Here is a 25,226-nt window from a genome sequence, read left to right as displayed (position 1 = left end):
AGAAGTTTAACAACACCAGGTTAAAGTCCAACAAGTTTATTTGGTAGCAAAAGCCACAAGCTTTCAGAGCCTTAAGCTCCTTCTTCAGGTGAGTGGGAATTCTGTTCACAAACAGGGCATATAAAGACACAAACTCAATTTACAGAATAATGGTTGGAATGCGAATACTTACAACTAATCAAGTCTTAAAAGGTACAAACAATGTGTGTGGAGAGAGCATTAAGACAGGTTAATTTGAGGACATGGGTTAAGGGTGAGGGGGGAAAGGTTTAAAGGGAATATTAGGGGGGGCTTCTTCATACAGAGACCTGTCTTAATGCTCTCTCCACACACATTGTTTGTACCTTTAAGACTTGATTAGCTGTAAGTATTCGCATTCCAACCATTATTCTGTAAATTGAGTTTGTGTTTTTATATGCCCTGTTTGTGAACTCAATGGAAGAAGCCAGAGAGTGGTAGTGGAGGATTGCTTCTCTGAGTGGAGGCCTGTGACTAGTGGTGTGCCACAGGGATCAGTGCTGGGTCCATTGTTGTTTGTCATATATATCAATGATCTGGATGATAATGTGGTAAATTGGATCAGCACGTTTGCTGATGATACAAAGATTGGAGGTGTAGTGGACAGTGAGGAAGGTTTTCAAAGCTTGCAGAGAGATTTGGACCAGCTAGAAAAATGGGCTGAAAAATGGCAGATGGAGTTTAATGCAGACAAGTGTGAGGTATTGCACTTTGGAAGGACAAACCAAGGTAGAACATACAAGGTAAATGGTAGGACACTGAAGAGTGCAGTAGAACAGAGGGATCTGGGAATACAGATACATAATTCCCTAAAAGTGGCGTCACAGGTAGGGTCGTAAAGAGTGCTTTTGGTACATTGGTCTTTATGAATCAAAGTATTGAGTATAGGAGTTGAAATGTTATGGTGAGGTTGTATAAGACATTGGTGAGGCCGAATTTGGAGTATTGTATGCAGTTTTGGTCACCTAATTACAGGAAGGATATTAATAAGGTTGAAAGAGTGCAGAGAAGGTTTACAAGGATGTTGCCAGGACTTGAGAAACTGAGTTACAGAGAAAGGTTGAATAGGTTAGGACTTTATTCCCTGGAGCGTAGAAGAATGAGGGGAGGTTTGATAGAGGTGTATAAAATTATGATGGGTATAGATAGAGTGAATGCAAGCAGGCTTTTTCCACTGAGGCTAGGGGAGAAAATGACTTGAGGACATGGGTTAAGGGTGAGGGGGGAAACGTTTAAAGGGAATATTAGGGGGGCTTCTTCACACAGAGAGGGATGGGAGTTTGGAATGAGCTGCCAGATGAGGTGGTGAATGCGGGCTCACTTTTAACATTTAAGAAAAACTTGGACAGGTACATGGATGAGAGGGATATGGTCCAGGTGCAGGTCAGTGGGACTAGGCACAAAAATGGTTTGGCACAGGCAAGAAGAGCCAAAAGGCCTGTTTCTGTGCTGTAATGTTCTATAGTTCTATGATGGGTTGCTATTCTCAATATGTACTTTCATTAAAGATGTACAATTCAAGTAAATGTAATACCTTACCACAATATCCACAGTGTGACCTAAGAATGCTTAGCCAAATTTTCTCTTTTCATCGATGATTCAGCATAACCAATGAAACCTTGGGTGCTGGTATCACCAATTGCCTTGTGTTTTAATTTCCCAGTTGAAAAGTAACCAACAGCCAAATGAGTACAAGCTGGGAGAATTGGGCATTACACTAGCACTAGGCTTGTTAATATAACGTAACTAGGAACAGGAGTAGGTAATCTGGTCCTGCAAGCCTGCTCTCGATCATGGCTGATCTTTTCATGGATTCAGCTCCACTTACCTGCCCGTTCATCATAACCCTCAATTCCTTTACTGTTCAAAAAATGTATCTACCCTTGCCTCAAATTTAAATTTATTCTTAGTTGTCTTCAACTAAGATTAAACTGGCAAAATTCTCAATTCACAAAATTGAGAGCTTGATTGTGGCAGCTTTGTATAACAATCTTTCACATCAATCCTACTCACAGAGCACACTAATTGCTTTTAAAACATAATTTACTGTGTTTAAATGAAAAGACAGAAACAGACAAATTACAACTAAAAGTGGCTTTATTTGAATTATTTTATTTTTGTTGGTAACTTCTGTAAAACATTGCAATCTTCTGCAAACACTGATGTATTAAACATTGTCTGTGATCAAACTTCATTGAAGCAAGTGTACTTCTGTTTAATGGCTCATGTCAGGTAGACTTGTGTAATTAGAAAAGCACAATATATGCGCCTGTGCTAGAATCACGGTCAAATGTACTGGCAGTCCTCAGTTAGCCTGTTTATAGGTAGGCAGGGCAACAGAGCAGATCATCCTACCATGGCCAAAATAAAGTCATTCTACCTGTTTCGCACTACTGGAGTAACTAATTTCCTACTGAAAATGGTTTCACTGCTCGAACATCATCTCCTCACAAGATGTATTTCCTTTAAATTTTTTAACTGCCTGTGTTCTGGAGGATTTTAAAGCTTCCCAAAGGAAAAACTGGCAATGTTGAATGCCACAGCAATTGTATATAAAGATAAATACACAATGTATTTTTACATTGTTATCTGTTTAATTTTGTAATTAATCAGATAATGGTAAAAGTTTCTAAGTCAAAAGGTGGAATAGTATTGAAATAAAAGATTGTAGTCGTAATTCTCTGTCCCTCACCATTAAAGAGACCCACACCCTGAAAATGTGAAAAATTTCTAATGATAGTTCTGCCATGGTTGCAATTATATTGTTCATTACTAATTAAAGGCCTGTGCATAAGACATGGAAAAACACCCTCATAATCACAAGGTCTGGTTAGAGGTGGCCTCCAAACCCCAGTGCCTCATTAAAAAAAATTCTCAATCACAATTACACTGGCTTACCAGTAAGGGCAATTCATTTCTCCCAGAACTGTCCTTCCCCCTCAAAAGTCCAGGAGCTGATAATCTTCAATTGCAATGTACTTCTCTTTGAAAATGAGTTCAAGAAATACAAATGTTTTCCTTAATTGGAACTTTGCATCTCTGAATTTCTGCTACTTAATGCCACAAGCAAATATTTCAAAATACAGTAGGGACTGCTACTGCCAGGAACCCAGCAAAGCAATGTGACTGCGCATCAAATCGTATGTCAGGCTTGAGAAAAATACTTGCTGGTAGTGAATTCTCAAAGGCTAAATGCCCAGAGTTCAAACCTAATTGCATTTCCAAGCTCTGCAAGCTATGTGTATTGGAAAATCCTGAATAGCTACTCCTCTGCAGTTTTGAAGATACCATGAGACTTCAAATCTGGCTCCATTTCTGGCACCAAAGCCAGTACAAAGCAGTCCATGTTTTCCATTGTGTTTCCAAATATTTGTGAATAAATATAGTCTGTTCAGATCCAGCATGCTTTTATTTCATGTACTCTCATCACTGTTGATCTGGTACCAGCACCAGAAAATCTATAGATAACACTCAAAGCAGCAATCTTGTAGTATAAATCTGTACTGATGATGATCCTTATGTTGCTGGCACAGGCTTCAATACCAGCTGGTTACAAAGCACCAGTCTGTTGTGTTTGTTGATATTTCAAGGATACATATTAGGTAGACCACCAAAACGGAGAATATTTCTTTAAGCAGCTCTGAGCAGTTAATTTTTGTTAACATGTTCAAATGCCCCCACTGTTCATTCTTACAAAGCAGGCTGAGCAGAAGGTTCATGCATATGACAAAAATTAAAAAGTTCTCTCCTTGCAAAATAGGTAAACCTATTCCTGTTACTGGAAACTTCAACCTGGTCTTTTGTCTGCCACCAGCATCACCCATATGTTCCACGATAGCTCAGGAATCTCCCCACGCCAGGTGCTAGTCACTGGGAACCACCAGTTTCTTTGGTTGCACACATGAAGTAGATGAAGATCTTCAATCTCCTGGTCCAGCTATCTCAGGCATGCAGGACCTAACAGCAGGTAGGCTCCCATCTTCAGATTCCTCTTTCACTTGGCTAATACAACTCTCTTGGGCTATAATCACATTGGGAAAAAAGTTAAGCAAGAGCAACAATATTGATCAAAACAACAGAAGTTTATTAATAATTATGTTTTTAGGGAAGAGAAACCACTGTTATAAATGTAAAACTACGTTATTCTAACTTACTGTCTGTGGTATGGTATCAGACTGACAAGCGTGTACTGCCCTGGGGCATGCAAACATACAAATTAGGAGTAGGTCACTTGGCCCCTCGAGCCTGCTCCGCCATTCACTAAGATTACGGCTTATCTGATTGTAACTTCAACTCTACATTCCTGTCCACCTGCAATAATGTTTTACCCCCTTGTTAATCAACAATTTATCTTCTCTACCTTAAGAAAAACAAAGACTCTGATTTCATTGCCTTTTGAGAAAGAGCGTTTCAGAGAAAGAAATTCTCCTCATCTGTATTAAATGACTGACCCCTTATTTTTAAAAAGTAACCCCCTAGTTTTAGATTCTCCGACAGGAGGAAACATCTTCTCCATGCCCACCCTGTCAATATCCCTCAGGATCTTAAAGGTTACGACTAAGTTACCTCTTACTCTTTGCAAACCTAACCTCTCCAACCTTTCCTCATAAAACAATCCACCCATTCCAGGTAGTAAACCTTCTCTGAACTGCTTCTAACGAATTTACATCTTAAATAAGGAGACCAATACTGTACACAATATGCCAGATGTGGTCATAGAGGTCTACAGCATGGAAACAGGGCCTTCGGCCCAACTTGTCCATGCCGTCCTTTTTTTTAATAAAAACTCCAACTAATCCCAATTGCCCGCATTTGGTCCATATCCCTCTATACCCATGTAACTATCTAAATGCTTTTTAAAAGATAAAATTGTACCCGCCTCTACTACCACCTCTGGCAGCTTGTTCCAGACACTCACCACCCTCTGTGAAAGAATTGCCCCTCTGATCACTTTTGAATCTCTCCCCTCTCACCTTAAACTTATGCCCTCTAGTTTTAGACTCACGTACCTTTGGGAAAAGATATTGACTATCAACCCTGTCTATGCCCCTCATTATTTTATAGACCTCTATAAGGTCACTCCTCAGCCTCCTACGCTCCAGAGAAAAAAGTCCCAGTCTATCCAGCCTCTCCTTATAACTCAATCCATCAAGTCTCTGTAGCATCCTAGTAAATCATTTCTGCACTCTTTCTAGTTTAATAATATCCTTTCTGTAATAGGGTGACCAGAGTTGCACACAGTATTCCAAGTGTGGCCTTACCAATGTCTTGTACAACTTCACCAAGACGTCCCAACTCCTGTATTCAATGTTCTGACTGATGAAACCAAGCATGCCGAATGCCTTCTTCACCACTGTCCACCTGTGACTCCACTTTCAAGGAGCTATGAACATGTACCTCTAGATCTCTTTGTTCCGTAACTCTCCCCAACGCCCTACCATTAACTGAGTAAGTCCTGCCATGGTTCAATCTACCAAAACGCATCACATCGCATTTGTCGAAATTAAACTCCATCTGCCATTCGTCAGCCCACTGGCCCAATTGATCAAAATCCCATTGCAATTGGAGGTACCTTTCTTCACTGTCCACCATGCCACCAATCTTGGTGTCATCTGCAAACGTAGTAACCATGCCTCCTATATTCTCATCCAAATCATTAATATAAATGACAAATAACAGTGGGCCCAGCACTGATCCCTGAGGCACACGCTGGTCACAGGCCTCCAGTTTGAAAAACAATTCTCGACAACCACCCTCTGGTTTCCGTCAAGAAGCCAATTTTGTATCCATTTAGATACCTCATCCTGGATCCCGTGAGATCTAACTTTATGCAACAACCTACCATGCGGTACCTTGTCAACTGCACTGCCCTCATCTACCTTCTTGGTTACCCCTTCAAAAAACTCAATTAAATTTGTGAGATATGATTTTCCACTCACAAAGCCATGCTGACTGTCCCTAATCAGTCCTTGCATCTCTAAATGCCAGTAGATCCTGTCTCTCAAAATACCTTCCAACAATTTACCCACCACAGATGTGAGGCTCAGTGGCCTGTAGTTCCCAGGCTTTTCCCTGCAGCCCTTTTTAAACAAAGGCACAACATTTGCCACTCTCCAATCTTCAGGCACCTCACCCTTGACTATCGATGATTCAAATTGGTCTCACAATGCTCTGTATAACAAGCTTTTGCAATCAATTTTCTCACAATAAATGATAATATTCTATTAGCTTTTCCAATTACTTGCTGTACCCTTTATATTGTACTTTTGTGATTCATGCACTAGGACACCCAGATCCCTCTGCTGAATTCTGCAATCTTTCACCCATTTAGATAAGAAGCATTTGTTTTATTCTTCCTGCCAAAATGGACAATTACACATTTTCCCACAATATACTCCATTTGCCAGATTTTTGTCCACTCACTTAACCTATGTCCTTTTGTAGCCTCCTTATGTCCTCTTCACAATTTACTTTCCTACCTATCTTTGTGTTGTCAGCAATTTAGAAAGTTAAGGCCCCAGCACTGATCCCTGTGGCACACCACTTGTCACGTCCTGCCAACCAGAAAAATACCTATATGCCAACTGTTTCTTGTTAGCTAGCCAGACTTCAATCCATGCCAATGTTACCCCTACACCATGAGCTTTTATCTTACGCAATAACATTTGATGTGGCACCTCATCAAATGTCTGCTGGAAATCTAAGTACAGTACATCCACTGGTCCCCCTTTATCCACAGTGTACGACTTCTTCAAAGAACTCCAATAAATTGGTTAACCATGATTTCGCTTTCATAAAACCACGTGGACTGCCCGATTTCCTTGAATTTTTTCAAGTGCCCTTCCACAACATCTTTAAAAATGAGTTATAATATTTTCCTTATGACAAATATTAGGATAACTGGCCTATACTTTCCTGCTTTTTGTCTCCCTTTTTGAATCTTCCAATCCAATGGCACTTTCCCGAATCCAAGGAATTTTTCACAGTGCCTGGGACCCAGGTTCGATTCCAGCCTTGGGTGACTGTGTGAAGTTTGCACCTTCTCAGTGTCTGTGAAAGTTTCTCCTGGGTGCTCTGGTTTTCTCCCACAGTCCAAAGATGTGTAGGTTAGGTGGATTAGCCAAGGTAAATGCACAGGGTTAAGGGGATGGGTCAGAGGGGAGGGCCTGGGTAGGATCTTTAGAGTTGGTGCAGACTCGATGGGCCGGATGGCCTCTTTCTGCACTGTAGGGATTCTATCATTTTTTTATGGTTTGAAAAGTTAAAACCAATCCATCAACTATCTCATTAGCCACTTCTTGCAAGACCTTCGGGTGAAGTCTGTCCAGACCAGGGGATTTGTCAGCCCACAGACCCAACAATTTGCATGCACAGAGCTGGCAGCAAACACAGCTGTTCAACAATTTCAGAATGTAATCTCTGCCCCCACTACTATTTTGTCTCCTTTTCTTTGCATGTGTCAGTCTTAACCTTGTTTTTCTCGTCTTTGCCTTCAGACAGTAGCTACTCATTATTCTGCCATTCACATTTCTTCTGGATCTACCTTTCGTTTCTTTACTTGTCCCACTTCCACCCATTTTGGCTCTGCCCCACCAACTCTTCTGTCATTTAATGGCTCCTGTTTTCCACCTTATCACAAACCTTTCCTTTTGTTTTTCCCACCTTCCTACATTTTATGTCCCGAAAAGCTATTGATCTTCTAACTTTACCCAGTTCTGATGAAAGGTCACAACCTGAAACATTAATTCTGTTTCTTTCTCCACAGATAATGCCTGACCTGAGTATTTCCAGTATTTTCTGCTTTCAGTTAAGATTTCTTGTATCCACGATGTTTTGCTTTTGTATTAAAACTTAAGCACCAAATTTCATTAACAAGCAAAATAACTAAACTTACTGACAACGGAAGGTGATGAGGTTTCCATGATCTGTACAGGGATGGTCTGCCCGGATCCAAGCAAGATCTGATGAACTCCCCCATCAAGGCCAGTGTCTCCACCGACAGATGTTCCTACTGTCACCAGCTGCCCCATGCTAACCATATTCTGTTCAGATACTGACACACCAACCAAGGTGGAAGCTGCAGAGTCACACTCCGACAGTGAACTGCTGAGTTGCAAGAAGTGACCTTGGCTGAAAACGTGCTGCTGCTGTGCAGTGGGGCTACTTGAATCCAGCACTGCAGAAGGACTGCTGATGCCTGTTTGATGGGAGTTCAATGTAACAACTGCTGTGGTTGTGTCTGAAGAACCAAAGGCTGGCTGTAACTGTAAGCCCTTAGACAGAAAGAAAGAAAATAAATTGCAAACAGCAGGAAATGACTTACAGAAAATGACTAATTATTTGAAAGAAGTTCTTGCCATATAAGATATGGCTGAAGGGAAAGAAAGTTGCAATCTTTTTATCAAATTTTTGCCCTGGGCAGGGTTTGACTGCAGCATAGTGAAGGTTCACTCATTTGATTTCTGGGCTGAGGGGGTTGTCCTATGACAAAAGACTGAGTAAATTAGGTCTATACTCTCTGGGGGTTTCGAAGAATGAGAAGTGATCTCATTGAAACATGCAAGATTCTGAAGAGGTTTAACAGGGTAGGTACTGAGAAATTGTTTCCCTGGCTAGGAAATCTGGAACATAGGATAATAGGGCCAATCATTTAGGACTTTGATGAAGAAAATCTTTATCAGCATTGCTGAGAAAAGAGATTTTGTCGAAACTTTTCACTTTGCATTTATCAGGGCAAAGCAAGAATACCAATGTCAAGGGAAACAACAACTTTATACAGTAAGAGAAGAGGGTGCTGATTGGTTGGCATGTGGAACTGATTGATAGAGGCATTGCCATGGAATGCACCAGTTGACGGTGACTGACAGTTAACTGCCAAGCACTGTTTAAAATTTAAACAGGCAGCTTGACTGATAAATCAAGGCACTGCCCTGTGGAATTAACCAGCCAATGACTATCACTTACTTTGATTAGCTTAAATAGGCAGTGTGTTTCCATGTTCTTTCTGTCTGCAAAGAATATGGCCCTGTGTATTAATATATGTGGCTTCCAGTACACACAAATATACCACCCTACAAGCCTGACCTACAATCTTAAAGTGGCTGTCAGCATAATTTTTAGCGCACTTAGGATTATTTAGTAAATGTTGTCCAATCGCAGAATAACATTTAATGTTGGAAACTGTTGTGTGTTTTGCAAGCACCAAATAGTTGAGTATGGTCTGTACTTTGCTTACTGTGAAAAGGGGAAGCAGCATGCTGTTTATTATAATCTGCCAGTTTTTGAGATGTACGGCCTATCTACCTAGCATGGCAATGAAATCCATACATCATATTACTCATTTGTGTGATGGGCAGAATATCTTTTTGGCTAGACGGCAGCATTTTGTCAGTCGCATCTTGCTGGTAGCAAATACCACTTGTGTTGCTGCTGTATAATAACAGCAAGAAACAGCTAGCTTCACCTGTTGCACAAATTTAGTTTGCACAAATTCATAGGTTTATGAATCTTTGGACTTCGCTATCATAGATGATCATGGTTACTTTAATGTTGAGTAAATATAAGGCTGAGATAGAACTTTGTTCTCTTGGAACCAAAGGCCATGAAGAGTGGGTGGGAAATTAGAGTTGAGGCAAATGATCAGCCATGATTATATAGAATGGCGAAGCAGGCTCAACAGGCCAAATTGTCTTCAACTGCTCCTATATGTTTTTTAAGCTAGATCAGAATGCAATCCAAGGAGTCACTAGTTGCATTACATGTGTATAACTGGTTTCCATTGAACCCAAAATTAAAATGTCACAATTTCTAAACTCTGAATAAAATTCCTTTCTATATGTGCGGTGGCTGCAAGAAGGACCAAAGCCTGTTAACTTTTAAACCAAAGTAGTAACAGGTGAAATTTTCTTTATTGTGGGAAATGGACATAAGTCTGTTGTTTACAGTAGGAAAATCATATCAGGGATGGTCTTCAGATGAAGAGACAGATCATCCGACTGTCTAAAGCATAAATGTTCTTGAACTGGGGACCAATTGCTTTGATAGCTTAGTGCAGTGGTTTCTTTTGGAGTCACGGGCTCCCCTTATACTGTGGCAACAGTAGAGAGAGACTCTGGAGCAATAGTCCTGATCAATAGTCTCTGGATCAATTTCACCAAATAGCAAAGGAGTGGACAATAAAGCCAAAGTACCTTTTAACTTTACAAAGCATTTCTAGCAGCAAGTGCAAAGCAGACTGGGATCTGTGTGTGCCAGCTTGGTGTAGAGAAAGTACAACTCAGTGACCGACTGAGTATGGAAATTACTGGGAGGTGATGTGGCTGAGCCTGGAAGGCAAGTGGAGGCTTAAAATTGTACTGTGCTTCTGCTCCTGTTTAGTAGGGTAGGGGGATGATGCTTGAAAAGGAGCTGATTACATTGTGTATGGGATGGGTGTGGTGATGGAAAAGGGGCTGATTAACGTGTGGTGGAAGGGTCACTATGGTGGAAGAGGAGCTGTATTGGGGGGAGAGAAGAGGAGATGGGCTGATTATTGTGTGTGGTAGTGGTGTGAGAGGGACTGATGAGTATGTGTTGGGGAAGGGGCTGATTACAGTTTTGGGGGTTACATGTGGTGGTTGAAAAGGGGCTGATTAGTGTGTGATGGAGAGGTCACAGTGGTGGAAGAGGAGCTGATAAGTCTGTGTTGGGGGGAGAGAACAGGAGATGGGCTGATTATTGTCTGTGGTGGGGGTGCGAGGGGGACTGATTATGTGTTGAGGAAACAGGCTGATTACAGTAATATAAAGGCAAAATACTGCAGATGCTGGAATCTGAAACAAAAACAGAAAATGCTGGAAAATTCCAGCAGATCTGACAGCATCTGTGGAAAGAGACTAAAGCCAATGTTTTGAGTCAGGATAGGCTCTATTCTCTCTCCACAGATACTGTCAGACCTGCTGAGATTTTCCAGCATTTTCTGTTTGTGTGTGGACTGATTAATGTTGGGGGTTAGGGTAGAGGGGTTTCACTGAATCTCTGTCACTGGAAATATGGAGAGCCTGGCTGAAAACTACAGAAGTACAAAAAATGGCCGGGATTCTCCCAAAAAAATTTTAAGTGCCGAATTCATGTAAAAACTGAGTAACTGTTACTGGTTTTTTTAGCGGGATTTTCACAATGAATCTCCCACACTCTGAGCACTGCAGAGTGCCTCAGGGAGATTCTCGCTGAAAATCTGGGGTGGTGCCTATTTCTGCCTGAGAGGTTGGCAACACAGCACTGAGCGGGCCACTGCGCATATGCCGATCTGGCAGAGACGAGATCGACGCATGCCCAGTAGCCCCACACTGCCAATCGCTAGTCAGCCCTGCAACCCCACAATGCTGCTCCGCCGATTCCTCCCACCCTGTGAACATGAACACTGGCCTCCCGGACGTTTCCCGATGCGCCCCTCACCGCCCCCCCCCCCCACCCCCTCTCCGATTAGCCCCTTCCCTCCCACTGACACTGATCCCAACTGCAGTGGCAGCAGAACCCCGCCTCCCCCACTGCCGATCTCCTCCCCCCCCCCAATAGGCCCCACCTCCTCGGCACTGCCCGATGCCCAGTGGACAGTGCCACTTTGCCTCTTGGACAATGCCTGGGGGCCAGGCTGGCAATGCCCAGAGACAACCCTACTTGCCTCCGACATCCTGCTGGGCCTCCATGGCCTCCCTTCACTCCAGCGGGGTCGACCACCAGTTCCCCGTTAGTGAGGAGCTGTTGTAAACCCCGCTGGGGTAAACCACTCCTAGCAGGGGCTAGCGGGCACGGAGACTTCAATCCCGGGCCCACTAATGATATCCAAATTGCAATTTCAACATGGAGATCAGCTCCGTGCTGATTTCGGCGCAGAGTTGATGATGCCAGAAATGCAGACCCCGGAGGCGCTGAGAATGCCAGAAATCTGGGCCCTGGAGACGCACGGAGGCCGTGGCGCCCAGCGCAACAGGCCAGGTGAATTGTCCCCAATATTTTTTTAAAGTACTTTAAAAACACAGAAGTTCATACTTATTTGATGTATATTATATGTTGATCTATAATATGCAAACTTGCTGAGTTAGTCACACTTTCCAGGCAGCATTTGAGGTGCTACTTTAGCCTCACCAAAGACTACGAAAAAAAATAGCCCATTCAAGATGGATATTCTGTTGGCCATTAACTAAAAAAAAACACATTGGGCCGCACTGTGGTTTTCTCTGTGGCTTGATAACCTAGAATCATAGAACTGTCACCAGCAAGAGTCAAAATATTCAAGGGAAAGGAAGGAAAAAGAAAGTGTGCCTTACTATATTTTCTCTCCTGGAATGATGGTAAGTCCAAGGTGAAGGTTTAATGAATGGGGAAGAATTGGCGCTGTACTGATTTCTAACATACAAGTATACAAACAATTAACGCATTAAAGTGCATGCGTACATACGAGCAACAACAATTTGCATAGGACATTTAACTCAGTAAAATGTTCTCAGGTGCTTCACTGGAGCAAAATCAGACAGAAACTGATGCTATGCCAAAGGAGACAACATTAGGAGAAGTGACTAAACACTTAATTTTGAGTAGTGTCTTAAAGCACGAGAGAAAATTAGAGAGGTTTTAGGAGGGAATTCCAGAGTTGATAGCATTTTTGCCAATGGTGGGTTGAAGCAAGTGAAGAATATACAAAAAGCTGGAGTTGGACGAACACAGTTCTCTTAAGGTGTAGGGCCGGAAGAGGTTACAGAGACAGGGAGAACAAGGTTTTGGAGAAATTTGAACACAGGTTTGAGGCATTAGTGGACTGGAAGCCAATGCAAGCACAGAGGTGATGGGTGATCAGGACTTGGTGCAAGTTCGGCTATGGGCAGCAGAGTTCTGGATGAGTTCATGTTTATGGAGATGAAAGATGGGAGTGCCAGTCAAGAGTGCATTGGAATAGTAGTCTAGAAGTAATCAAAGTATGGATTACCACTTCAGCAGTAAATGGACTCAAGAATTAGAATGCCAATAATGAGTTCTGAAAATAAGCTTGAAAGGCAGAACTTTGAAGAAGAAGTAAGTTATCAGAAGAATGCAAATTGCAAGCCCAGGAAAAGTGAAGACCGATGTTTCCTTTAAAAAAAAACAACTTATTGATCTAACCTGTAATTGTGCAAAAAGCTTTGGTTGCAGTGAGGAAAGTGGCGAAGGAAGCTGGGTTGCCTCTGAAGACAGTGTATCTGCCACCTGGGCTGACTCCACCTTTGTGATGATTGAATCAGCTATGGTACTATCTGTGGATTGACAACATGTGAAAAATGCATGTTATATTTAACACTTCTAATTTTAAAAAATATCATCGTTTAAGCTCCAATTTTTTTCCAAAACTGGTTGGTTACTACTATGCAAAGTAGAGGAACAAGGCAATCTAGTTCATGAATATCACTACAAGGATCTTGCCAAAAGCATGTTGAGAAGCCTCGCAAGTAACTGCCTCTCATGATCCTCCAGGAACAGTGAAACACAGTCTACAGTGGAGCTAATGAAACCCATGCAGCACACTGCTAGGGGTACCTGGCTGAAAGGCAGTACTTACAAAACACTGCTGGGGAAAACCCATTCATCTTTAATAACAATCTGAGCGAATGCACTTTGTGAATATTTACTCTAGCAACACTTTTGGTTATTTAACTGTAAAAATTTCTGCATTTTTTTCATCTGGTTTCTGCAGACAAAACGCTGTGAATTTAAACAGGACTTCAGTTAGCTGTGTTCTGAATGTTCCTTTTTTGGAAGACAATGCGTAAATATCAGATGCGAGACATCATTTCTACAGAAATTTAAACAGTACTGTTTGCACTGGGGAGGAGAGACAGTATAAAAGTGATATTTAGGACCATATACATTTCAATAGGGAATATTGGGGTTTTGACACACAAGTGAATTATATTAGAAATTCCTTTATGCTTTTAGCATGACAACAGAATAATTCAAGTCACTTCCTACAAAGAAGGAAATAAGAATGCAAGTAATACTCCAGAACTTCACTGAATTCCTCAGATTCCCTCTTGCATTGCAAGTACTTCCAAGTACTGCCGTAATGTAGGAATTGCAGAAGTCCATTTATGCACAACAGAGCAACGAGAATGACCAAATAATATTTTACTGATGTTGGTTAAGAGAATTAATATTCGGCAGGATATTAGGGAAAACTCTCTTGCTCTTATTTGAATAGCATGGGATATTTTGCATCTACCTAAGAGGGCAAAAGGTACTCTCAGTCTACCATTTCATCTGAAAGATCAAACCTCCAACAGTGCAAACTCCCCCTCAGCACTGCACTAAAATGGCAGCAAGCGTCTGGAGTGGAACCACAACTTCCTGCCTAAAAACCCACCACTTCTTGACTAAAAATTAGTGTTAAAACTTCTAATAGATAATGTTTTTTAACGAAATCAATCTCAATGGCCATGCCTCTTTTTGTCCTTGCTGTTTTTTACATCTTAAATAAAGGCCAAAGGATTCACTATCTATTATTGCTTCACAATAAGATCATAGATTTTGAGACCAAAATAGTATATAAAATTTGTACCATAACTTACCATCTCCATGTGTAGATGCAAGTTTGACTGTCAATGTCTCTGTCTGAAGATTTCCATTGGATGCTGTCCATTGCAGCTGTAAAAATAACCCTTGTAAGTTAAGCAGAAATAGATTTGAGGCAGCACAGAAGTCAGTGACTCAACCAGTGATGCTCCTGTACAGACCACTTGAAGTGATACAATGACAGTGCAGATTGCTAAATATCTTACATTTTCATTTTGCCTCTAGAGGCAAGTGGCTTGTCCATGGCATAGTGCTTCATCAACTAGGCAGCTTGCCTAAATTGAGTGAGGCAAATAAATCCATTTCCTACCCCTCCCTACATGTAGACTGCTGAGAAGTGCCATGACATGTCATTGGGAAGTCTCAAAGCTTCACGCATACAATAACTTTACAATTAGAGTGATTAAATATTTAGATAGTCAAACATCGAAGTCATACACTAAGATTCTACCAACATCAATAAGATAAATTGGCAAGCTATCTGCTAATATGTGAGGGATGTTGAGCAGAAGGAGGGGATCTTCGAATGATATGGGCTATTTACAATACATTTGAATCATAATAGAAAGGCAGAGAAGACATCAAATTATAGCTTAAAATGCAAATTTTGTCAAACGTTTATCTTTTACTCTCAAATATTACTCTTTTAAAAAGCCAACAATTATCCACAACAAACACCGACTATAAACTGGAAGAATTTTTCAGACTCTGCTAATCCTGTTATTTTGTTAATCCAGATATAAGCAATAATCCATTACATAAAGTACCATTTGAGTTATTGGTCGAAGAATCATAGAATTTCTACAGTGCAGAAGGAGACCATTTAGCTCATCAACTGTGCACCAACTCTCTGAAGTGGAGATGCCGGCGTTGGACTGCGGTAAACACAGTAAGAAGTCTCACAACACCAGGTTAAAGGCCAACAGGTTTATTTGGTAGTACAAGCCACAAGCTTTCGGAGTGCTGCCCCTTTATCAAGTGAGTGGGAGTTCTGTTCACAAACAGGGCATATAAAGACACAAACTCAATTTACAAAATAATGGTTGGAATGCGAGTCTTTACAAGTAATCAAGTCTTAAAGGTACTGACAATGTGAGTGGAGAGAGGGTTAAGCAGAGGTTAAAGAGATGTGTATTGTCTCCAGCCAGGACAGTTAGTGAGATTTTGCAAGCCCAGGCAAGTCACGGGGGTTACAGATAGTGTGACATGAACCCAAGATCCCGGTTGAGGCCGTCCTCATGTGTGTGGAACTTGGCTATCAGTCTCTGCTCAGCGACTCTGCGTTGTCGTGTGTTGTGAAGGCTGCCTTGGAGAACGCTTACCCAAAGATCAGAGGCCGAATGCCCATGACCACTGAAGTGTTCCCCAACAGGTGTGGTGTCGTGGTCACTGTTCTCCTGAAGGCTGGGTAGTTTGCTGTGGACAATGGTCTGTTTGAGGTTGTGCAGTTGTTTGAAGGCAAGAACTGGGGGTGTGGGGATGGCCTTGGCGAGATGTTCGTCTTCATCAATGACATGTTGAAGGCTCCGGGGCAGATGTCGTAGCTTCTCCGCTCCGGGGAAGTACTGGACAACGGAGGGTACTCTGTCCGCCGTGTCCCAGGTTTGTCTTCTGAGGAGGTCGGTGCAGTTTTTCGCTGGGGCATGTCGGAACTGTCTATTGATGAGTCAAGCACCATATCCTGTTCTTATGAGGGCATCTTTCAACGTCTGGAGTTGTCTGTTGCGATCCTCCTCATCTGAGCAGATCCTGTGTATACGGAGTGCTTGTCCATAGGGGATGGCTTCTTTAACGTGTTTAGGGTGGAAGCTGGAGGAGTGGAGCATCGTGAGCTTATCCGTGGGCTTGCGGTAGAGTGAAGTGCTGAGGTGACCGTCCTTGTTGGCGATGCGTGTGTCCAAGAATGCAACCGATTCCGGAGAGTAGTCTATGGTGAGTCTGATGGTGAGATGGAACTTGTTGATGTCATCATATCGTTGTTTCAGTGATTGTTCACCATGAGTCCAAAGGAAGAAAATGTCATCGATGTATCTAGTGTATAGCATCGGTTGAAGGTCCTGTGCGGTGAAGAGGTCTTGTTCGAACCTGTGCATGAAGACGTTGGCATATTGAGGTGCGAATTTGGTGCTGCTCAGATGAGGAGGATCGCAACAGACACCTCCAGATGCTGCAAGATGCCCTCATAAGAACAGGATATGGTGCTCGACTCATTGATCGACAATTCCGACGCGCCACAGAAAAAAACCGCAACGACCTCCTCAGAAGACGGACACGGCGGACAAAGTACCCTTCGTCGTTCAGTACTTACCCAGAGCGGAGAAGCTACGACATCTTCCCCGGAGCCTTCAACATGTCATTGATGAAGATGAACATCTCGCCAACGCCATTCCCACACCCCACTTGTTGCCTTCAAACAACCGTACAACCTCAAACAGACCATTGTCCGCAGCAAACTACTCAGCCTTCAGGAGAACAGTGACCACAACGCCACACAACCCTGCCACAGCAACCTCTGCAAGACGTGCCGGATCATCGACACGGATGCCATCATCTCATGTGAGCACACCATCCACCAGGTACACGGTACAACTCGGCCAACGTTGTCTACCTGATACGCTGCAGGAAAGCATGTACCGAGGCATGGTACACTGGGGAGACCATGCAGATGCTGCGACAACGGATGAATGAACATCGCTCGACAATCACCAGGCAAGAGTGTTCTCTTCCTGTTGGGGAACAGCGGTCATGGGCATTCGGCCTCTGATCTTCGGGAAAGCGTTCTCCAAGGCAGCCTTCATGACACATGACAACGCAGAGTCGCTGAGCAGAGACTGATAGCCAAGTTCTGCACACATGAGGACGGCCTCAACCGGGATCTTGAGTTCATGTCACACTATCTGTAACCCCCACGACTTGCCTGGGCTTACAAAATCTCACTAACTGTCCTGGCTGGAGACAATACACATCTCTTTAACCTCTGCTTAACCCTCTCTCCACTCACATTAAGACTTGATTACCTGTAAAGACTTGCATTCCAACCATTATTTTGTAAATTGAGTTTGTGTTGTTATATGCCCTGTTTGTGAACAGAACTCCCACTGACCTGATGAAGGGGCAGCGCTCCGAAAGCTTGTGGCTTGTGCTACCAAATAAACCTGTTGGACTTTAACCTGGTGTTGTGAGACTTCTTACTGCACCAACTCTCTGACAGAGCATCTTACCCAGGCCCATTCCCTGCCCTATCCCTGTAACCCCATACATTTGTAAGGGACTGAGGAAAATTTGTGGGGAAGACATTTACTAGTGTTCTTTGTCCCTTGTGGGTTTCAGTGTCCTGTTTGCCGAGCGGGTGCTGTGAACAGGATGCTGTTTGTTGTGTGATGTGGGCTGGGCCAACGGGATTGCTCTGGGGGCGGGAGGAAAAAAAGGCGCCAGGAAGTGAAGCAGCTGCAGAGCAGAAGAGGGAGTGTGCAGAACAGGGAGAGCCACATTTTTGGAGAGGAGCTTTTCAGAGGCAGTAAAAACTCAGTTCGAAGTGAACATTTCTCAGGTAGAACTGCTTGGGTTTTCATGACTGCCGAGGGGGACAGCCTTCAGCGCACTGGACCTGCGTTACTACACAGATAGCTTGCGGCACCTCTGCCTCGTGTGCTTGCTCCATCATCTTCCCTCTCGTAGACCCGTCTGGACTGTGTGTGTGTCAGGGTTAAGTGAGTACTATCAGACAGGAACGGTAACAAAGAGAGGTATGACCAAAGAGCGCGCTACCATTGCTTGAAGCCTGGGGATAGAGTCCTCATTTGAAACCTTGGCCTGAAAGGGAAACAGAAGCTTGCTGATCGGTGGAGTGCAAATCCTTGTGTGGTTGAGAGTCAAATGTCTGATCTTCCTGTTTATCGTCTAAAGACTGCAGATAGTTCGGGACCCATTAAGGTCATGCACCGAAATCATATTTTGCTCCTGGGACAAGAGGTCCAATTGAGCACTGAGGTTGACCCAAAGCTTACTCCCTCTCCAAGAGCCCTCAGGTGCAGAAAAGCAAAAGAAAGGAATCAAACTCCTGAGGTTCACAAAGATGACTCCGCAGCTAATGTGCCCCTGGGAGATCAAAACTCTTCAGACTCAGAGTCAGAGTATGGACATTACCCAGAGGACTTGATCATTGACAATCCGGGGGAAATCTGTGAACAACCGGAACAGGATGTCATGCCCACAGAGTCCAATTCCCCCCACAAATGCTACAGAAGTGACAGAAGTCGCAGCGAGCTCAGAATCATCAGAAGGGCTACCCATTGTGATAGAAGAGGTAGTAACTGAGCAAGGGGAAGTAGAATGAGACAGTTCTGTTGAGGGCACTCACACTACAGACACATCTAACATAGCCAATCCAGAACCAGAGATAAGGAGATCACAGAGAGAAAGCCAGCAGACCGTTTCCATTATACAAAACTGGGAGAGCCGTGTGCAAAGTCTGTATAGTAGGACATACAAGTGTTCATTCAGCTACGCCACCCATTATGCATTTTCCTGAAACACTGCAATAGTTGTCATACATGGTGGTGTAACTCCTTTGCTCAGTGCTCGTCCTGTATGAATAAGGTACCACTCTTTTCACCCACTATCATACCAGTCTTCACACTACAAGGTACATGGTGTAATTGGTTAACTGGGTCCTATGTCATGTAGCTCAGCATGGGGGCATGCTGTATTTTTGGTGGGGGGAGAACGTAAGGGACTGAGGAAAATTTGTGGGGAAGACATTTACCAGTGTTCTTTGTCCCTTGTGGGTTTCAGTGTCCTGTTTGCCAGGTGGGTGCTGTGAACAGGATGCTGTTTGTTGAGTGATGTGGGCTGGGCCAATGGGATTGCTCTGGGGGCGGGAGGAAAAAAAGGCACCAGGAAGTGAAGCAGCTGCAGAGCAGAGGAGGGACTGTGCAGAACAGGGACAGCCACGTTTTTGGAGAGCAGCTTTTCAGAGGCAGTAAAAACTCAGTTCGAAGTGAACATTTCTCAGGTAGAACTGCTTGGGTTTTCATGACTGCCGAGGGGAACAGCCTTCAGCGCACTGGACCTGCGTTACTACACAGATAGCTCACGGCACCTCTGCCTCGTGTGCTTGCTCCATCATCTTCCCTCTCGTAGACCCGTCTGGACTGTGTGTGTGTCGGGGTTAAGTGAGCACTATCAGACAGGAACGGTAACAGAATGTGGTTTTCTTCAGATGTGCACCAACGGATGGGCCCCAACGTTTAAAATTCAAAGTGCTTGGTGATATTCTGAACATTTCTCAGGTTGAAACTGTTAATTGGAAAATCTTCAGTTGGGATTCTTTACTTGTTTATATCTGCTAATTATATTTGTTATTAAATTTTTTGTTATTCCGTTTACCTTGTTGTTCCGAACCTTTTCTCATTATAAGGTTTATCTCAATAACATTTTTGGAGGCACTGCGCTAAACATACTCAAATCCTTTCCATGCAAGCCTGTACTGGCATTTATGGGTAAACAGGAAATTTAGCCAGCTCAACATCAACTGCTAGGAATTCAGGATCCTGTAACTTGAACAGTTAAATAGTAGCCCCATATATAGTGGTCAGCAGGGGGTTACAAATTTATCTCACTAATCCTCCTAACCTATATATCTTTGGACATGAAGGGGCAATTTAGCATGGCCGATCCACCTAACCTGCACATCTTTGGACTTTGGGAGGAAACCGACGCAGATATGGGGAGAACATGCAAACTCCACACAGTCACCCGAGACTTGAATTGAACCCAGGTCCCTGGCACTACATTAGCAGTGCTAACCACTGTGCCACCATGCCGCCCAAACCAATGATATGGAAAGAGAGAGAGAGAGAGAGAAAGGAAAAAGCCCACAAAAGATCCCAGAGTACTTCATAACAGTAAAACCTAAAAACAGCTTTGGCACAGATACAAGACCATCACAATTTGAATTATTTTCTTGGTTTTCTCTCATACAGCTATTCCAGTAACCTGGTGGATACATTTATTATTAAAGAGTCAAGATCACATGTTATATTCACAAAGAATGCATGTATTTCAACAATGAAGACCTGACTGGGTGCCAATCTTAGCTGGATTGATTCTGGGAAGACATAGGCTTTTTGCTGGTGCTTTTAGAAAATTATCAGTATATCCTCAATCCCGTGATGGATGTTGGATTTTATGCCTCGTAGAACTTACGATCGTCTCTATGGATCAGAGAAGAATTTCCCAAAATTGGTTATTTCCTGAATTTTGCACGTCCTAAAGGATTACGTGGACTGCGAGTTAGTGGAAAGCACCAACATTATGATACTCAATTCAACATGATTGTATGAGACAGATTTGATGGACGATTGATACTTTCCTATCTACCATTCTCATATATTTGAGTAATCGTGCCCGAGAAATGGAATCATTTATAGAAATCAGCCAGAAAAGGGAGACTGTTAGCTGTACAAAGTGACGTAGGACACAGCCTCAGACAGCAGTCAGTTTGGTCAAGTTTAAAATATCTATGACAACACTGTTGCTTGGCCAACATCATTTTAGCCATTATTACTGGATCAAATTACTGGAACTTCCTACTGAACAGCATTGCGGGTGCACCTACACCACATGGATTGCACCTTCTCAAGAGCAATTAGTGGACGCTTACATCTTAACCTGTACCCAATGTTTTGAAATAAGCTCAATGAAGAAGCAGTATTGTATTCTTGTCTGCACCTCAAATGCTCGCCTGGTTAACTTCCCAGCTAATATTCAACGCAAACATAAGCTCATCCAAACTCTGGTGTACATACATTAACTCACATTAAGTCTTGTTCAGTCAACAGCCATGTGCTCACTGACCTAGAGTGGTCTGCAATTAGGCAATACATCAATTTTAAGGTCTCATCCTTGCATTCAAATCGTGGGGTACATTAGCACAGTGCTTACATTACAGAACTGAGTCATCCAGAGGCTTGGACAAATGATTAGTAAACAAGTTTAAATTCCACCAAGGCAGCTGAGGAATTTAAATTCAACTAAACAATATCTGGAATAAAATAGTATCAGTAATGGTGACCATGAGATTACCAAATTGGCATAAAAATCCACTGAGTTCACTAACCTCCTTCAGGGAAGGGAATCTGCCCTCATTTACTTTGACCTATATGCGACTCCAGATCCACAGCAATATGAATGACTCCCAACTGTCCTGTGAAATGACCTAACATACCGTTCAGTGGTATTCAAGGTGGCAAGTCACCACCACCTTAACTTTGGAATTACATCCCTCCTAACCAACTACCTCTCTATCCTCTAAGTTGCTCCTTAGAACCTACCTCTTTGACCAAGCTTAAGATCATCTTACCTAATTTGTCAAATTTGGTCTGATATTGCTTGAAAACATCTTGGAATGTTTTACTACATTAAAAGTGCAACAGAAGTACAACTTGTTATTCCACCTGCTGGGTGACTACCAAGACTTACTGTCCATCAAGCGCAACAAAACATTTTTGAAAATCTGGAGAACAAGCTTATGTCTGGGTGTAATGCTATAATAAGCCATTACCTGAATCATGCTGATCATGATTATCTTTGTTTCATCCTCTGTGGGGATGGGCAAAGTTTTGGTAGACATATCCACTAGGTCCAATATGTGATCTCTGCTCATCTGTATTACAGGCTAGATCCCTAGCTGTAATCCTTGTGCTCTGCTCATCAAAATGTATATAATCAAGTCAGCAGTCCATCTGAAACTACACATCGAGACCTGAGGATTTTATTGGAATGGCCACTGCTTCCCATTTTCATATCCTACTCCTCTGCCTCTTCCCTATAACAGAAGAGAAGGTCATCTTACTTCATCGAGTAAAATGTCACCTGTTCCAAGTGATTTTCATTAGTTGATGCTGAGGATTTCACAAAACAGATATGCAGTTTACCAATGGTAACCACATGTAGAAGTAAAGCCTTGATTGTTGAGGACGTCAAGTTAAACTGAATGAGCCCTTTTAAAGTGCATTCTTCAGGTACTCATTTGTTTGCTTAAATTTTTCCCCCTCTTCCAAAAGCACTAAATTTCTTGTTTGGATATGTTCGAATGACGGTTACAGACTTACAGTACATTCAGTTCAGATGGGCATTCTGCATGTGTGAATCAGGGCAATGGACTGCAGTGGATATTTGACTAAGGAGAGGAACACAGTTCATTATATGTTTACCCAAACTTCCAGCATAGATTAATAGAAGCAGGAAAAAGAATTCTGAGTTATTCTTACCCTTTCTTGTTCAACATCATTGAAATCTGCCTCAGCTTTTACTCCATCTGAGCTCAGCATTGGTGGAAAATCATGCTGATACTTTTTGTCTGCGCTTGGTGCTGTGTACTCCATTTTAAAAAAAATATAAATACTGTTTCCTGGTCAGTGCCAGAGTTTCAGTCCCTTCTAGCTACACCATGATTTGAAGCAATGCAAATTAAGTTTTTGGGGAAATGAGGCAAATTGGGTACTGGGTCAGAAACTGAAAAGCACTACTTACTCAACTAGCATCATATCAACCATTTTTAAATGAATCTGTGTGGGCATAAGACCTTAAAAAATTTTTCCATTTGTGTCTGATTCTCTGCCTTGTCTGGCAATACAGAAGTGCCTCATTAAGCTGGATTCTGAAGTATCTCTGTGAAAAATTAATTCATTGGATTATACAGGATATATAACAATTTGGCCAATTTGTCCATGTTGCATTTATGAACCAGTCGTGCATCCCTCTGCCTATCCTCAAATAACTCTTATCAGTATAACCTTCCATTCCTTTCGCCCTGATACGGTTATCTAGACAGTCCTCAAATGCATTTCTATTATTTGCTTCAATCAATCTGTAAGATTTTGATAATGGTATATATTTCTAGGGTTTTATGTAGGGTGACCTAATGTTAATGCACTTTTAAGTTAGCCAATTTTAAAATGGTCAGATGGAGCTTCTGTTGGACAATTAACAGTCAAGGGAGTTGGGGAACGGAAAAGCAATTAGAGTCATAGAGGTTTACAGCATGGAAACAGGCCCTTCGGCCCAACTTGTCCATGCACGCTTTTTTTTTAAAAAACCCCTAAACTAATCCCAATTGCACACATTTGGCCCATATTCCTCTATACCCATCGTACCCATTTAACTATCTAAATGCTTTTTAAAAGATAAAATTGTACCCGCCTCTAACACTGCCTCTGGCAGCTTGTTCCACACACTCACCACCCTCTGTGTAAAAGAATTGCCCCGCTGGACACTTTTGTATCTCTCCCCTTAAACCTATGCCCTCTAGTTTTAGACTTCCCTACCTTTCGGAAAAGATATTGACTATCTACCTTGGCTATGTCCCTCATTATTTTATAGACCTCTATATGGTCACCCCTCAGCCTCCTACGCTCCAGAGAAAAAAGTCCCAGTCTATTCACCTCTCCTTCTAACTCAATCCATCAAGTCCCGGTAGCATCCCAGTAAATCTTTTCTGCACTCTTTCTAGTTTAATAATATCCTTTCTGTAATAGGGTGACCAGAATTGCACACAGTATTCCAAGTGTGGCCTTAGCAATGTCTTGTACAACTTCAACAAGACGTCCCAACTCCTGTATTCAATGTTCTGACCGATAAAACCAAGCATGCCAAATGCCTTCTTCACCACTCTGTCCACCTGTGACTCCACTTTCAAGGAGCTATGAACATGTACCTCTAGATCTCTTTGTTCTGTAACTCTCCTCAATGCCCTACTATTAACTGAGTAAGTCCTGCCCTGGTTCAATCTACCAAAATGCATCACCTCGCATTTGTCTAAATTAAACCCCAGCTGCCATTCGTCAGCCCACTGGCCCAATTGATCAAGATCCCGCTGCAATTGGAGATAACCTTCCTCACTGTCCACCATGCCACCAATCTTGGTGTCATCTGCAAACTTACTAACCGTGCCCCCTATATTCTCATCCAAATTATTAATATAAATGACAAATAACAGTGGGCCCAGCACTGATCCCTGAGGCACACCGCTGGTCACAGGCCTCCAGTTTGAAAAACAACTCTACAACCACCCTCTGGCTTCTGTCAAAAAGCCAATTTTGTATCCATTCAGATACCTCACCCTGGATCCCGTGAGATTTAACTTTATGCAACAACCTACCATGCGGTACCTTGTCAAAGGCCTTGCTGAAGTCCATGTAGACAACATCAACTGCACTGCCCTCATCTACCTTCTTGGTTACCCCTTCAAAAAACTCAATTAAATTTGAGACATGATTTTCCACTCACAAAGCTATGCTGACTGTCCCTAATCAGTCCTTACATCTCTAAATGCCTGTAGATCCTGTCTCTCAAAATACCTTCCAACAATTTACCCACCACAGATGTGAGGCTCACTGGCCTGTAGTTCCCAGGCTTTTCCCTGCAGCCCTTTCTAAAGAAAGGCACAACATTTGCCACTCTCCAATCTTCAGGCACCTCACCTGTGACTATCGATGATTCAAATATCTCGGCTAGGGGACCCGCAATTTCCTCCCTAGCCTCCCACAACGTCCTGGGATATACCTCATCAGGTCCCGCAGATTTATCTACCTTGATGCGCTTTAAGACTTCCAGCACCACCTCCT

The 25,226-nt window shown here is 42.7% G+C and overlaps 1 protein-coding gene across 4 annotated transcripts in view; it reads right to left on the bottom strand.

Annotated features, from left to right (window-relative positions):
- Nucleotides 1–2,099: 2,099 nt before the first annotated feature.
- Nucleotides 2,100–25,226, bottom strand: part of LOC144503798 (calcium-responsive transcription factor-like) — an 89,520-nt gene continuing 66,393 nt past the window's right edge. For all 4 annotated transcript variants that reach the window (XM_078228697.1, XM_078228699.1, XM_078228700.1 and 1 more), the window contains 4 exons: nucleotides 14,595–14,670; nucleotides 13,156–13,286; nucleotides 7,913–8,291; nucleotides 2,100–4,039 (listed from right to left, as the gene is read on the bottom strand). In XM_078228697.1, the coding sequence (XP_078084823.1) occupies nucleotides 3,939–4,039; nucleotides 7,913–8,291; nucleotides 13,156–13,286; nucleotides 14,595–14,670 (687 nt within the window). In that variant the 3' untranslated portion in view covers nucleotides 2,100–3,938. The remainder of the gene's footprint in view (nucleotides 4,040–7,912; nucleotides 8,292–13,155; nucleotides 13,287–14,594; nucleotides 14,671–25,226) is intronic.

This window comes from Mustelus asterias, chromosome 14, assembly GCF_964213995.1.
Source record: "Mustelus asterias chromosome 14, sMusAst1.hap1.1, whole genome shotgun sequence".
NCBI lineage: Eukaryota > Metazoa > Chordata > Chondrichthyes > Carcharhiniformes > Triakidae > Mustelus > Mustelus asterias.
Note: the sequence above shows the minus strand (reverse complement) of the source record. Positions and strands in the feature narration are given on the sequence as shown.